The sequence below is a fragment of the Mustelus asterias genome, chromosome 18 (assembly GCF_964213995.1).
Source record: "Mustelus asterias chromosome 18, sMusAst1.hap1.1, whole genome shotgun sequence".
Taxonomy (NCBI): domain Eukaryota; kingdom Metazoa; phylum Chordata; class Chondrichthyes; order Carcharhiniformes; family Triakidae; genus Mustelus; species Mustelus asterias.
This window is the reverse complement of record NC_135818.1, coordinates 88,178,836-88,191,836: the sequence shown is the minus strand read 5'-3', so window position 1 is coordinate 88,191,836 and position 13,001 is coordinate 88,178,836. Positions and strand designations below refer to the sequence as shown.

General features: G+C 50.1%; 1 protein-coding gene across 1 annotated transcript in view; it reads left to right on the top strand.

Moving 5' to 3' along the window:
• The window catches only part of mthfd1b (methylenetetrahydrofolate dehydrogenase (NADP+ dependent) 1b), a 70,399-nt gene extending 57,674 nt beyond the window's left edge, over nucleotides 1–12,725 (top strand). Inside the window, exons 21-27 of the mRNA XM_078234522.1 lie at nucleotides 963–1,004; nucleotides 1,337–1,437; nucleotides 2,210–2,387; nucleotides 3,525–3,632; nucleotides 4,591–4,743; nucleotides 8,540–8,650; nucleotides 12,110–12,725. Coding sequence (XP_078090648.1) covers nucleotides 963–1,004; nucleotides 1,337–1,437; nucleotides 2,210–2,387; nucleotides 3,525–3,632; nucleotides 4,591–4,743; nucleotides 8,540–8,629 — 672 coding nt within the window. The 3' untranslated portion in view covers nucleotides 8,630–8,650; nucleotides 12,110–12,725. The remainder of the gene's footprint in view (nucleotides 1–962; nucleotides 1,005–1,336; nucleotides 1,438–2,209; nucleotides 2,388–3,524; nucleotides 3,633–4,590; nucleotides 4,744–8,539; nucleotides 8,651–12,109) is intronic.
• The last annotated feature ends 276 nt before the right edge of the window (nucleotides 12,726–13,001 follow it).

Below are 13,001 nucleotides of genomic sequence, written 5' to 3'. Positions count from 1 at the left end.
CTTTTTCCAAAAAGCCGTTTTGGTGAAGCCTTTGGCTTTATTAGTCTTAGCTCAGGGCGGGGGGAGCACTCTAACCTCCTGGTCGAAAGGTCATAGATTCAAACCCCACTCCAGCAACCTGAATGCACAATCGAGGCTTCAGTGCAGCGCTGAGGGAGTCCGTCCTGTCAGATGGTCAGTGCTGAGGAAGTGCCGCCCTGTCAGATGGTCAGTGCTGAGGGAGTCCACCCTGTCAGAGGGTCAGTGCTGAGGGAGTCCACCCTGTCAGAGGGTCAGTACTGAGGGAGTGCCGCCCTGTCAGAGGGTCAGTGCTGAGGGAGTGCCGCCCTGTCAGAGGGTCAGTGCTGTGGGAGTGCCGCCCTGTCAGAGGGTCAGTACTGAGGGAGAGCCGCACTGTCAGAGGGTCAGTACTGAGGGAGTGCCGCACTGTCAGAGGGTCAGTGCTGAGGGAGTGCCGCACTGTCAGAGGGTCAGTGCTGAGGGAGTGCCGCACTGTCAGAGGGTCAGTACTGAGGGAGTGCCGCCCTGTCAGAGGGTCAGTGCTGAGGGAGTGCCGCCCTGTCAGAGGGTCAGTACTGAGGGAGTGCCGCACTGTCAGAGGGTCAGTACTGAGGAAGTGCCGCACTGTCAGAGGGTCAGTGCTGAGGGAGTGCCGCACTGTCAGAGGGTCAGTGCTGAGGGAGTGCCGCACTGTCAGAGGGTCAGTACTGAGGGAGTGCCGCACTGTCAGAGGGTCAGTACTGAGGGAGTGCCGCACTGTCAGCGGGTCAGTGCTGAGGGAGTGCCGCACTGTCAGAGGGTCAGTGCTGAGGGAATGCCGCACTGTCAGCGGGTCAGTGCTGAGGGAGTGCCGCACTGTCAGCGGGTCAGATGCAGGGCGCTTTGGTGATGAAATACAAATCTTTCTTTCATGCTCATATTTCTGAACTAATTTTTAACGAGCTGTTTGTATTTTATTGCAGGTGACAGCAGGCGTTCCGCTGCCGAAGGAGTATGTTGAAGAGGTAAAATGCTGATAGGTTACATTTCTCTCTGCGCAGGTTTGATGTCTTTCAGCTGACAAGGGTGAACAAGTTGGGGTTTCTCGGGTTTACGTGTTTAAACATTCTTGAGTTTATACTATCAGCACAATGTGTTACAATAAACGAGAAGGTTGGACAGACTCTGGAAAGATCAGAGCTGCTGATACATTTGCTCTGTCATTGTTCTGAGCAACCAATGTACTTGCTGAGTGTGTTGCGCTGGTTTTGGTTGACCAAGCTAACATTGCAGTTGTCTGTTCAGTGTGTTTGCTGATAGTTGACCCAGACTGTGACCTCTCCTCTGTTTTGTGTAGAACCTGGACTTGTTGGGGAAGGGCTGCAGTAACCTCCGTAAGCAGATCGAGAACGCAAACCTGTTTGGAGTTGCAGTGGTCGTGGCGGTCAATGCCTTCAAGTAAGCGGTCACCCCTTAGTCAGTGCGTCGCAGACAGGACAGTGGGGTGGGAAGGGGGGTGATTTAGTCTAGAACATGAGCAGTAAGGTGGATGGACTCACCACTGCAGCAATGAATGAGTTGCTGTATTGATTAGAGGTGCCATCCTTCAAATGACACGTTAAACCGTGGTCTTGTCTGACTGGAATTTAAAAGTATGAATAGTGAACTTGTATATTATTATCGCTAGACTATTAATCCAGAAACTCTGCTAATGTTCTGGGGACCTGGGTTCGAATCCCACCACGGCAGATGGTGGAGTTTGAATTCAATAAAAAATGTCTGGAATTAAGAATCCACTGATGACCATGAAACCATTGTCGATTGTTGGAAAAACCCATCTGGTTCATTAATGTCCTTTAGGGAAGGAAATCTGCCGTCCTTACCCGGTCTGGCCTACATGTAACTTCAGAGCCACAGCAGTGTGGTTGACTGTCAGCTGCCCTCGGACAACTAGGGATGGGCAATAAATGCTGGCCCAGCCAGTGACGCCCATGTCCCATGAATGAATTTTTTAAAAGGTAACTTTTGGGAGGGTGGGGGAGGGGAGGATGTGCTGTGTATGCCACTGCTGTGGGGAGGTAAGTATGTTCACTATCATTCTGCACAGGACACGTTTATTGGTCCCTTTACTACCAGACTGGTGTTTGGAATATCCAGTTCCCTGCCGCCTGGTGCTTTGTGTTTTGATCTGGATTGGCCTGCGTTACCAGCTGTTCCATCCGTCCTACAGGACAGACACCGAGGCTGAACTCGAGCTGGTGTGTAGCACAGCCAAGGAGATGGGTGCGTTTGATGCTGTGAAATGCAGTCACTGGGCTAAAGGCGGACTGGGGGCTGTCGAATTAGCCAAAGCCGTGCAGAGAGCTTCTCAGCAGGAGAGCGACTTCAAATTCCTCTACCCGTTGGAGGTAAGAATTCATCATGCTCTGGTCTGTGGGCCCCTTGCTACAAAGAATATCTGCGTCAAATTTTAATAGGAAAATACAAATGTAATCAGTCTCTTGAAGCTGCAGCAACACTCAGTTAGATAATGGCTGACCTGTACCTTAGCTTCATCCACCTGCCCTGGCTCCACAACCCACAAAACCCTGTCAGTCTCAGTTTGGAAATGTCACTGGACTCCCTTCCCACCCCCTACATTCTGCCGTTCAGCCTCAACAGCTTCTTGGGGGGGGTCAGTGGGGGGAGTATGTTCCAGATTTCTACTTGGTTTTGTGTCAGGAAGTGCTTCTTGATATCCCCCTGGACAGCAAGAGCTCTCAGCTTAACTCAATGCCCCTTGTTCTCGAGCCCCTATCAGAGATAACAATTTCTCTCTGTCAACTCCTTTAATCATCTTTAAAAATGTCCATGAAATCATCCCTTAACCCTTGGGTTTATCCTTAGCCTTGGTCGTTCTATTCCTTTTTTTTATTAGTGTCACAGGTAGGCTTACAGTAACATTGCAATGAAGTTACTGTGAAAATCCCCTAGTCGCCACACTCCGACGCCTGTTCGAGTACGCCAAGGGAGAATTTAGCACTGCCAGTGCACCTAACCAGCACGTCTTTCGGACTGTGGGAGGAAACCCACGCAGACACGGGTAGAACGTGCAAACTCTGCTCAGACAGTGACCCAAGCCAGGAATCGAACCCAGGTCCCTGACGCTGTGAAGCACCAGTGCTAACCATTGTACCGCTGTGCCGCCCATTTCCTTTCTTCAAATTACATCCAGCTAAACATTGACAAAGCCCATGCCACTGACTTTGCTTCCCATCAGAACATACTGTTTGTTGTCAAAGTGAAGAAGTTAGGAGTTAGATACAAAGTTCTGGGGAACATTTCAGTCGGAGGGTAAAGGAAGGTGACTTGAGTTGCTCAGGTTTACACCAGAGGAGCAGCAAATGGCCCAGTGGCAGTTTGTTTAAGTATCTAATTGTTGGGACTGATGCTGCTTTAGTAATCAGCACCCTGACAGAGGAAGCCTCCTCTCTGGCTCAGAGTATTTTCAAATCTGTGCCTTTTATTGACAGGGTCTCTGACTGTGATCTATTTGTTTTCTAAAGCTTCCCATAGTGGACAAAATCCGGACCATTGCCCAGAAAATCTACGGTGCGGCTGATGTGGAGCTCAGCCCCGAGGCACAGCACAAAGTGGACCTTTATACCAAACAGGTAAGCGAGTCGGCCATGCACTGTCACTGCCCACTCAGAGAGTCTGCCCCCACACACACTGGCACAGGCTGGCTGGACATGCTGCCAAGTACAGATCCCAACTGTTCATGAAACTTCCTCACAACCCAGCAACAGCTCTGGGCTACATTAGCAGCACCCTGTGTCTCGGGTGATCCAGTCTGTCTGTGCCAGGGCTAATCCAAGTCAGTGTAGCGCTTATCAGAGAGAACAGGACATAGATAGATCGAATGGCTTCCAGTTCAACACCTGTGATTACTGCTCCATCTTGTAAACAGTTGATTGGAAGCACATCTCCTTCAATACAGATATGGAGGCTGCCTGAAATAGCTAATGTGCTTCACATGTTACGAGTGGCATCATTGTAGTTGAATCTTACGGATCTGGCAAATGGATAATGCCAGTTAGAGTCAGAGGTTTGCAGACTGGAAACAGGCCCTTCGGCCCAACTTGTCCATGCCGCCCTTTTTTTTTTTAAACCATTAAGCTAGTCCTAATTGCCCGTGTTTGGCCCATATCCCTCTATGCCCATCTTACCCATATAACTCAATATTTTTTAAAAGACAAAATTGTACCTGCCTCTACTGCTACCTCTGGCAGCTTGTTCCAGACACTCACCACCCTCTGTGAAGAAATTGCCCCTCTGGACACTTTTGTATTTCTCCCCTCTCACCTTAAACCTATGCCCTCTAGTTTTAGACTCCCCTACCTTTGGGAAAAGATATTGACTATCTAGCTGATCTATGCCCCTCATGATTTTATAGACCTCGATAAGGTCACCCCTCCGCCTCCTGCCTGATATTGCTGGCTGTCTGTGATAAACATGAATGTGGAAGTTAATGGTGTCAGTGCTGGGTTATATAATGAGGTCGGCAGTGAATGCAGGAGGGAGTGAAAGTGATTCCACCTCCGTCATGCTGTAACTGTTCTTCACATTCAGGGCTTCGCTGATCTGCCAATCTGCATGGCCAAGACTCACCTGTCCTTATCTCATATGCCAGAGATGAAGGGAGCTCCAACAGGATTCGTTCTGCCAATCCGGGACATCCGGGCAAGTGTTGGTGCGGGGTTCCTATACCCCCTGGTGGGCACGGTGAGTGGTTTTAAAGGATTAAATCGAGGGCTGGTGGATAGATGTGGAGATGTGGCGTTTATCCCACTGAGTTTAAGAGTTTGAGGGGTAATCTCTTTGAGAGCTATATCTAATTTCTTCTTGAAATCAGACAACGTTTTGGCCTCAACTACTTTCTGTGGAAGTGAATTCCACACATTCACCACCCTCTGGGTGAAGAAATTTCTCCTCACCTCAGTTCTAAAAGGTTTACCCCTTATCCTCAAACTATGACCCCTAGTTCTGGACTCCCCCACCATTGGGAACATTCTTTCTGAATCGACCCTGTCTAACCCTGTTAGAATTTAGGTTCTTCAATGGGAAGGCTGTGCTGAATGGCTTGTTCCTGTTTCTATGGACACAGTGTGAGTTGATTTGAAGGAATGTTCCTCTGGTCAGGTTCCCTAGCGGGGAGAGCTGTGTTCAGGCTCAGGCAGGGGTGTGTTGTCCCAGTTCTGGTTTACCCTCCTGGCCAGTCTGACTGAGGAATGAAGCCTGCCGTAGCAAAGCAACAGCAGAGACCAAAACATGGGAGGGTTGAGTAGGACAGGGAAGGAACATTGTGTACAGGAAGAAAATGTTTGGGTTCGAGAGAGAGAGAGCAGGGGCTGACAGCCCTGGTTCTGAAGTTGATGCTGTGTGCTTTTTTTATTTATTCACAGGATGTGGGCATCGCTGGCTGGGTCAGCATTTATTGCCCATCCCTAATTGCCCCTTGAGAAGGTGGTGGTGTACTGCCGCCTTGAACCACTGCAGTCCCTGAGGTGTAGGTACACCCACAGTGCTGTCAGGGAGGGCTAATCCTTCTAACGTGTACATCTTTGGACTGTGGGAGGAAACCGGAGCACCCAGAGATCTGACAGAGCTGTTCAAAATCACAAGGGGTCTGGACAGTGTAGATCGGAAGAAACTGTTCCCACTCGTGAGAGGATCGAGAGCAAGAGGCATGGATTTAAAGTGATTATGAAAAAAGCAAAAGTGGGGCGGCACAATGGTTAGCACTGCTGCCTCACAGCTCCAGGGACCCAGGTTCGATTCCTGGCTTGGGTCATTGTCTGTATGGAGTTTGCATGTTCTTCCTGTGTCTGCGTGGGTTTCCTCCGGGTGCTCCGGTTTCCTCCCACAGTCCAAAGATGTGCGGGTTAGGTTGATTGGCCATGCTAAATTGCCTCTTAGTGTTAAGGGGGCTTGCAAGGTAAATACATGGGGCTACGGGGATAGGGGCTGGGTGGGATTATGGTCAGTGCAGACTCGATGGGCCGAATGGCCTCATAGAAAGAAACCCTACAGTACAGAAAGAGGCCATTCGGCCCATCGAGTCTGCACCGACCACAATCCCACTCAGGCCCTACCCCCAAATCCCTACATATTTTAACCCACTAATCCCTCTAATCTACACAGCTCAGGACACTAGGGGGCAATTTTAGCATGGCCAATCAACCTAACCCGCACATCTTTGGACTGTGGGAGGAAACCGGAGCACCCGGAGGAAACCCACGCAGACATGAGGAGAATGTGCAAACTCCACACAGACAGTGACCCAAGCCGGGAATCGATCCCAGGTCCCCGGAGCTGTGAAGCAGCAGTGCTAACCACTGTGCTACCGTGCCGCCCAAGCCAGGAATTCCAATCAACCAGTGCCTCCTCCTGCACTGTGAGGATTCTATGATCTCCTCACATTATTCTGATTCCGCTGCTGTGTAGCAGCTTGGGATGGTTACATTAAAGATGCTATGTAAATGCGAGTTGTTGTATTGGGAGCAGTGACTGAGAGCTGACTTAATGGAGCCTGACAGGAGTGGGTGGTTTAGGACCTAAGCTGTGTACTGCTATCGCTTATAATTAACACACAGCGAAAACAGAAGAGAAACGTGTTAATTGGCCTTGCACAATACTGTTTGGGCGGGTTGGGGGGGGGGAGGGGGGGGGCAGAGAGGGAGCTGCAAATTAAATGACACAAAACACGAGGTTGAGTTACAATATAAATGTCACTGCACAAATTGATCTGAACTGCGGCTCCTGTTTCACTGTGACAGGCAGGTAGTGGCTCGAGCAGCGATACTCAAAAGCTTACTAATTCCAGCGCTGGAGGTGATTGATGGCCATTGTTGAGGCGCGAGGCAGCCAGCTGCTCAGAGAGTTCCACACAATTCATTCAGAGCCTGGGTGTCCTTTTACTCAAGATTGATCAGAAATGTCACACTCTCTTCAAAAGTTGAGGCCTAATTTAAACTTGATGCCACTTATTCCACAAGAGATTCCCTATTCAGCTCAGGGAAACCCGATCCGCTGTTCAAAAACTGTATTTATGCCTTTTAATTTTTCATCAGACGGAGGCAGGGAATTGTGTAATGGACTCCTGCTTGCTGTGTCTATTTCTTTTCCATCTCCAGTTCTGTTCTGGTGTCTAACCCACACCTGCATGACCAAAGGTGTGGGACACTTGGTGAAGTGACGATTTGACAACTGAGGGGAGGGAAGCGGGAGGAGCGAGGGGAGGGAAGCGGGATGAGCGAGGGGAGGGAAGCGGGAGGAGCGAGGGGAGGGAAGCGGGAGGAGCGAGGGGAGGGAAGCGGGAGGAGCGAGGGGAGGGAAGCGGGAGGAGCGAGGGGAGGGAAGCGGGAGGAGCGAGGGGAGGGAAGCGGGAGGAGCGAGGGGAGGGAAGCGGGATGAGCGAGGGGAGGGAAGCGGGAGGAGCGAGGGGAGGGAAGCGGGAGGAGCGAGGGGAGGGAAGCGGGATGAGCGAGGGGAGGGAAGCGGGAGGAGCGAGGGGAGGGAAGCGGGAGGAGCGAGGGGAGGGAAGCGGGATGAGCGAGGGGAGGGAAGCGGGATGAGCGAGGGGAGGGAAGCAGGAGGAGCGAGGGGAGGGAAGCGGGATGAGCGAGGGGAGGGAAGCGGGATGAGCGAGGGGAGGGAAGCAGGAGGAGCGAGGGGAGGGAAGCGGGATGAGCGAGGGGAGGGAAGCGGGATGAGCGAGGGGAGGGAAGCGGGATGAGCGAGGGGAGGGAAGCGGGATGAGCGAGGGGAGGGAAGCGGGAGGAGCGAGGGGAGGGAAGCGGGAGGAGCGAGGGGAGGGAAGCGGGATGATGTAAAAAGTTTGGTTTTATTACCTCTCCCTGGTTGGGGAAGAGACGTAAGGGAACATCGAGTGATGATGCTCCAGCCAGTATACTTTGCAGGTTTTTTAAAAATTCTGTCATGGGATGTGGGCACTGCTGGCCAGCATATGGGCAGCACAGTGGTTAGCACTGCTGCTTCACAGCTCCAGGGACCTGGGTTCGATTCCCAGCTTGGGTCAGTCTGTGTGGAGTTTGCGCGTTCTCCCCGTGTCTGCATGGGTTTCCTCCGGGTGCTCCGGTTTCCTCCCACAGTCTGAAAGACGTGCTGGTTAGGGTGCATTGACCGTGCTAAATTCTCCCTCAGTGTACCCGAACAGGCACTGGAATGTGGCAACTAGGGGAATTTCACAGTAACTTCATTGCAGTGTTAATGTAAGCCTACTTGTGACATTAATAAATAAGCTTTAAACTTTAAAACTTTATTCATTAACTATCGCTAGTTGCCACTGAGAAGGTGGTGGTGAGCTACCGCCTTAAACCGAGTTAGCTGAGGCCATTGCCAGGCTGTTCCAGAGGCAGTTATGTTGGGATTTGAACTTGTCCCCAGAGTTTTAGCCTGGGTTACTGAAACAGTGATGTCACTGTCTTCCTTTGCTGAACCACTTGGCTTTTTATAGTTGTAGCTGATTATTTGCTCAGTCAGTGTGTGTGTGTTGTAGATGAGTACGATGCCTGGATTGCCAACCCGACCCTGCTTCTATGACATTGACTTGGACCCAGAAACGGAAGAAGTGAATGGACTCTTCTAACCACTGAAGCCACAATGATAGGTAAGGGTTAACTCCATCCATCAACCCCCCGCTTCGCCATTCTCTCTGACGGCATTTCTGACAATGCAGCACTCCATGGGAAACACACTGAAACACGGACAAGGTTATTCACTTAAATCCTGAAAAAAACACCATGAAACTTGAGAAAGATACGTCCGACCCAGATCGACAATGTGATGGCTACATTCAACCTCTCCTGATCCAAAAGTATCTTTAGTTGTTCTGTTGTGGGGCCTCCACAGTAACTCATCACTGTGACCGGAGAGAGAGAACCTTCCAGATCTCTGATTTGAGCGATGCTGCAGAAAGCATTGAGGCCAGAGGATGAAACGGGGTCATTTCTCCACCCACCGCCTTGCGGGTTTGTACCTTCAGTTGCTGATAGGAGCCACCCATTTCCAACTTCAATGAGCAACGTTACTCTGGGCGTGGGGGAGGAGATATAGGAAGTGGTTTCCTCACCAGGAAGGGGGGGAGGGATACGTGAGGTGGTTTCCTCGCGTATCCTTAAAGGAAACGCTTCTCCGCTTCCTGACGGACCCTGCACCTGGAAGCGGCTGTTGTCTCTCAATGTTCTGGCTCTATCAGAAAATCCCTGCTCCTGTTGTTAGCCACAGCTCGTGACCCTGGGCGTGGGACTCCTACCTGGGCCTAGGGCCACATGGATGGAAGAGATGACCACTCCCTGAAATCTGAATGATCCCGCTCACCTGGACGAGGGTAATAGTCGGCTGGTTAGTGGCCAAATCATTTTAGTTACCACCTTTAACTTCCTAACTTTCTTGAACAGGAATGTCAAGCCTGGAGCTAGGTTTTCCAGACCCGCCGTGCCGTGTTTTCCAGCCTCCCTGGCGGAGCCGGGTTGACATTGGCCGACAGGTTCCCCGATGGCATAGCCAGTGGGCAGTACAAATGGCCATTGACCTTAGCAGGATCAGAGGATCTCACCACAGGCCAATGGGTGGGGGGTTGGTTTGCTGGAAAATCCCAACCTGTGGATATGGGTGTCACTGGTCATAGAATCCCTACAGTGCAGAAGGCCATTCGACCCATCGAGCCTGCACTGACAACAATCCCAACCAGGCCCTATCCCCATGACCCGATGTATTTACCCAGCTAACCCCCTTGACACTAAGGGACAATTTAGCATGGCCAATCCCCCCAACCCTTCAAGGCCAGCATTTGTTGCCCCTGCGAGGGTGATGGTGAGTTACCTGCACAAACCACTGGCAGAACAGGTTTGATCAGATCTGAGGTTCACTGGGACCCCTCTGAGGGCAATTCGGAATGTTAGTGGGGAGTGGTGTCGGGTCTGGAGACCAAGGCAAGGGTAAGGACAATGGGCAGGATTTTACAGCCTCGCTCGAGCGAGACCGGAAATTCCCACCCAATGTCAACAAACATTTCCGTTGTCTGCCCGTCGCCCGCTCCGATTCCGTACGGGGGAGGCAGTAGAATTCCGGCGAATGAGCTCCCTCCCCTGATGTATAGCAGTGACACACCAATCAAACATGTTCATGTCCTAGCTTTTCAATTCCAGATTTAAGACTGGATTTGGAACCTCCGCCTGCCAAGCTGGATGTTGTTCCGTGCTGTCTGGATTGCTGGACAGGGCAATGAGTCTGTATCTCCAGCGTCTGAAACAGCAGACCACTGCGCACTCCTTTCCAACTAAAACCAGGACCAGTTTTTAATTATTTATGAGATGTGGGCGTCGTTGGCAAGGCCAACATTTATTGCGCATCCCTAATTGCTTTTTAGTGGCATGTTAGAGAATAGTTAAGAAGTTGTGGGTCTGGAGTCACATGTAGGCCAGATCGGGTAAGGATGGCAGATTTCCTTCCCTAAAGGACATTAGTGACCCAGATGGGTTTTATGACAGTCAATGATAGTTTCGTGCTCATTACTGAGTCTGGCTTTATATTCCAGATTGATTAATTGGATTTGAGGCTCTGGTGGTGAGATTTGAACCCAGGTCCCCAGAGCATTAGCCTGAGCCTCTGCGTTACTATTTCAGTGACATTATCACCAAGATGGTCTCCCCCTAACTTGCGCCCAGCGAGGTGTTAATCTAACACATCTCGCCATCTTCCCATTGGCATTCTCCGCTGCTCAGCCAATAGGAGCTGCTTCCTCAGCCAATAGCCAGCCTGTTTCCCAGTCACCTTGTTACGGATTGCTAATATCTCTGTCTGACTTTCTCTCCTCGGGTTTCTCACTGGAACAGTGCATTCGAGAGGGGAATTATCTGTAGACCTACCCTAATGCTGCGCACCAGCTAACACTGGACCTTCCAGGTAGAGAAAGCAAGGCAGTACTTTCAGGTTCAACAAGGCTATTAAACATGAAGGTGCAGATTCAAGTACTGTGAAAGCTAAGGAACCGATTGTCCAGGAAACTAAACTCACTTGAGGAGGAGCGAGGTGCTGGAATGGGGAGTTTGGCGGAGTCGAGAGTGTGGTGCAGCACAGGAGGAGGTTATTTGGCCCATTGTGGCTTCTGCTGGCCCTTCAATCAGGGCCTTTTGTGTATCGGATGTTGCAATAAGGTCGGCCTGTCTCAGTTGTAACATTGTGGGTTCAAGCCTCACTCAAGGACATGCACCTGTTGCCTAGACAAACACTTCAGCGCAGCACCAAAGGGGCTTTGCACCGTCTGTCAGCTGAGATGCTCACTCAGGCCCCACCTTGTCTGTCCAGTAATTGGAGTGTGTTTAATATTCCATATCAATCATTCCTGAACCAATATCATTTCAAAAATAACTCATTGATTTATGACGAGCTGTGTGACTGGCTGAGATTTATGGAATGATACGGCACAGCGGAGAATGCCAAGGGGAAGATGGTTAGATGTGTTAGATTAACACCTTGCTGGGCGCAAGTTAGGGGGATTCAGTCTTGGTGATAATGTCACTGAAATAGTAACGCAGAGGCCCAGGCTAATGCTCTGGGGACCTGGGTTCAATCTGACATATTGATAGAGCCTATTAATCCCACTCCCCCGCTCATAGCCCACAGCCCTTTGAATCTTTACCTTTCTAGATTTATCCCATTCTATTTGAAAGTTATTATTAAATCTCCCACGATGGCATCCCCAAGTGATAATTCCTGTTTATATTTTTGAAAAAGCCTCAGCACTTCTGGTTCTTTTGCCAGTGGGTGAAGTGTGTGCCCTCTGGCAGCCAACCCTTCTGCCCCAGGAAACAGTTTCTCCTCATTTACCGCAACAAAAACCCTTTGCGACTCCGAATGCTTTTTAGCCAGACTCCTATTAACATTCTCTGCACAAAGGGGAAAGGGTACAGGTGCCATTTGTTTATCCACTGTTTAGTTTTTAAGTCTAGTCTCTTGTGTCATATGAAAGAATATTCAGGTGTTGAGAATCTGAAGCTGGGATACTCTCGATGGGATTAGCTGTCGCTGCAGCTGGTAATTTTCACACTTTTTCTCTCCCTCGCAGGATCCAGAAGGTTGAAAATTCGGCAATGTTGTGATGGGCCACAGCAAGACCAGAGGGCAGTTGATTTGACACACCTGCACTGAGATCACGGTCGTGGAACAAGAAATGTGATACCCGACTCTCGGCCCTACCCCGGGGCTCTCGGCCCTACCCCGGGGCTCTCGGCCCTACCCCGACTCTCGGCCCTACCCCGACTCTCGGCCCTATCCCGGAGCTCTCGGCCCTACCCCGACTCTCGGCCCTACCCCGACTCTCAGCCCTACCCCGACTCTCGGCCCTACCCCGGGGCTCTCGGCCCTACCCTGAAAAATAGCAAAACTACCAGCATTTTTCGGACAAGCTGCCTTTTAGGCGAGCTTGTTGATAAAGTTGAAATGGAATTCACATTTCACTGTGTACGACAGTGAGGTGTTCCAGCACCAATCCCTGCCTAGCTAACCTTATTACAACATTCAACTCTGCCTTACTATGTTTCTTCCGACTGATCATGCACAAAGTCAGTGAAAGAAATTTTAAATCACGCGCTGACAATCTTAACAATCAATTTACCGCGGGTGAAAACTATTGCTCCTCTTATTTTTCTAATTCAAAATAAATCATTGGTTTCATAACTTTCCCCGACCTGTGTTGGTTTCATTGGTTTCAATCCCGGAGAGAAACTTGTCTTACTGATCATGGCCTTTTTTTTTTATACTTTGAAAACTGGGAGATAAAAGCTCCTGATCTCAGAAGTATAGAACTCTGGTGACACCTTTCGTATTTTAAAAATTAGAGGATTTTTTAAGAAGTAAAAAAACTTCAGCCTACAAAACTGAAGTTACACAATTAAAACAGCCTTACAAAACACCCCAAAAAACCTACTTGGTTAGAACAGAGAAGTAAACTACTTGGC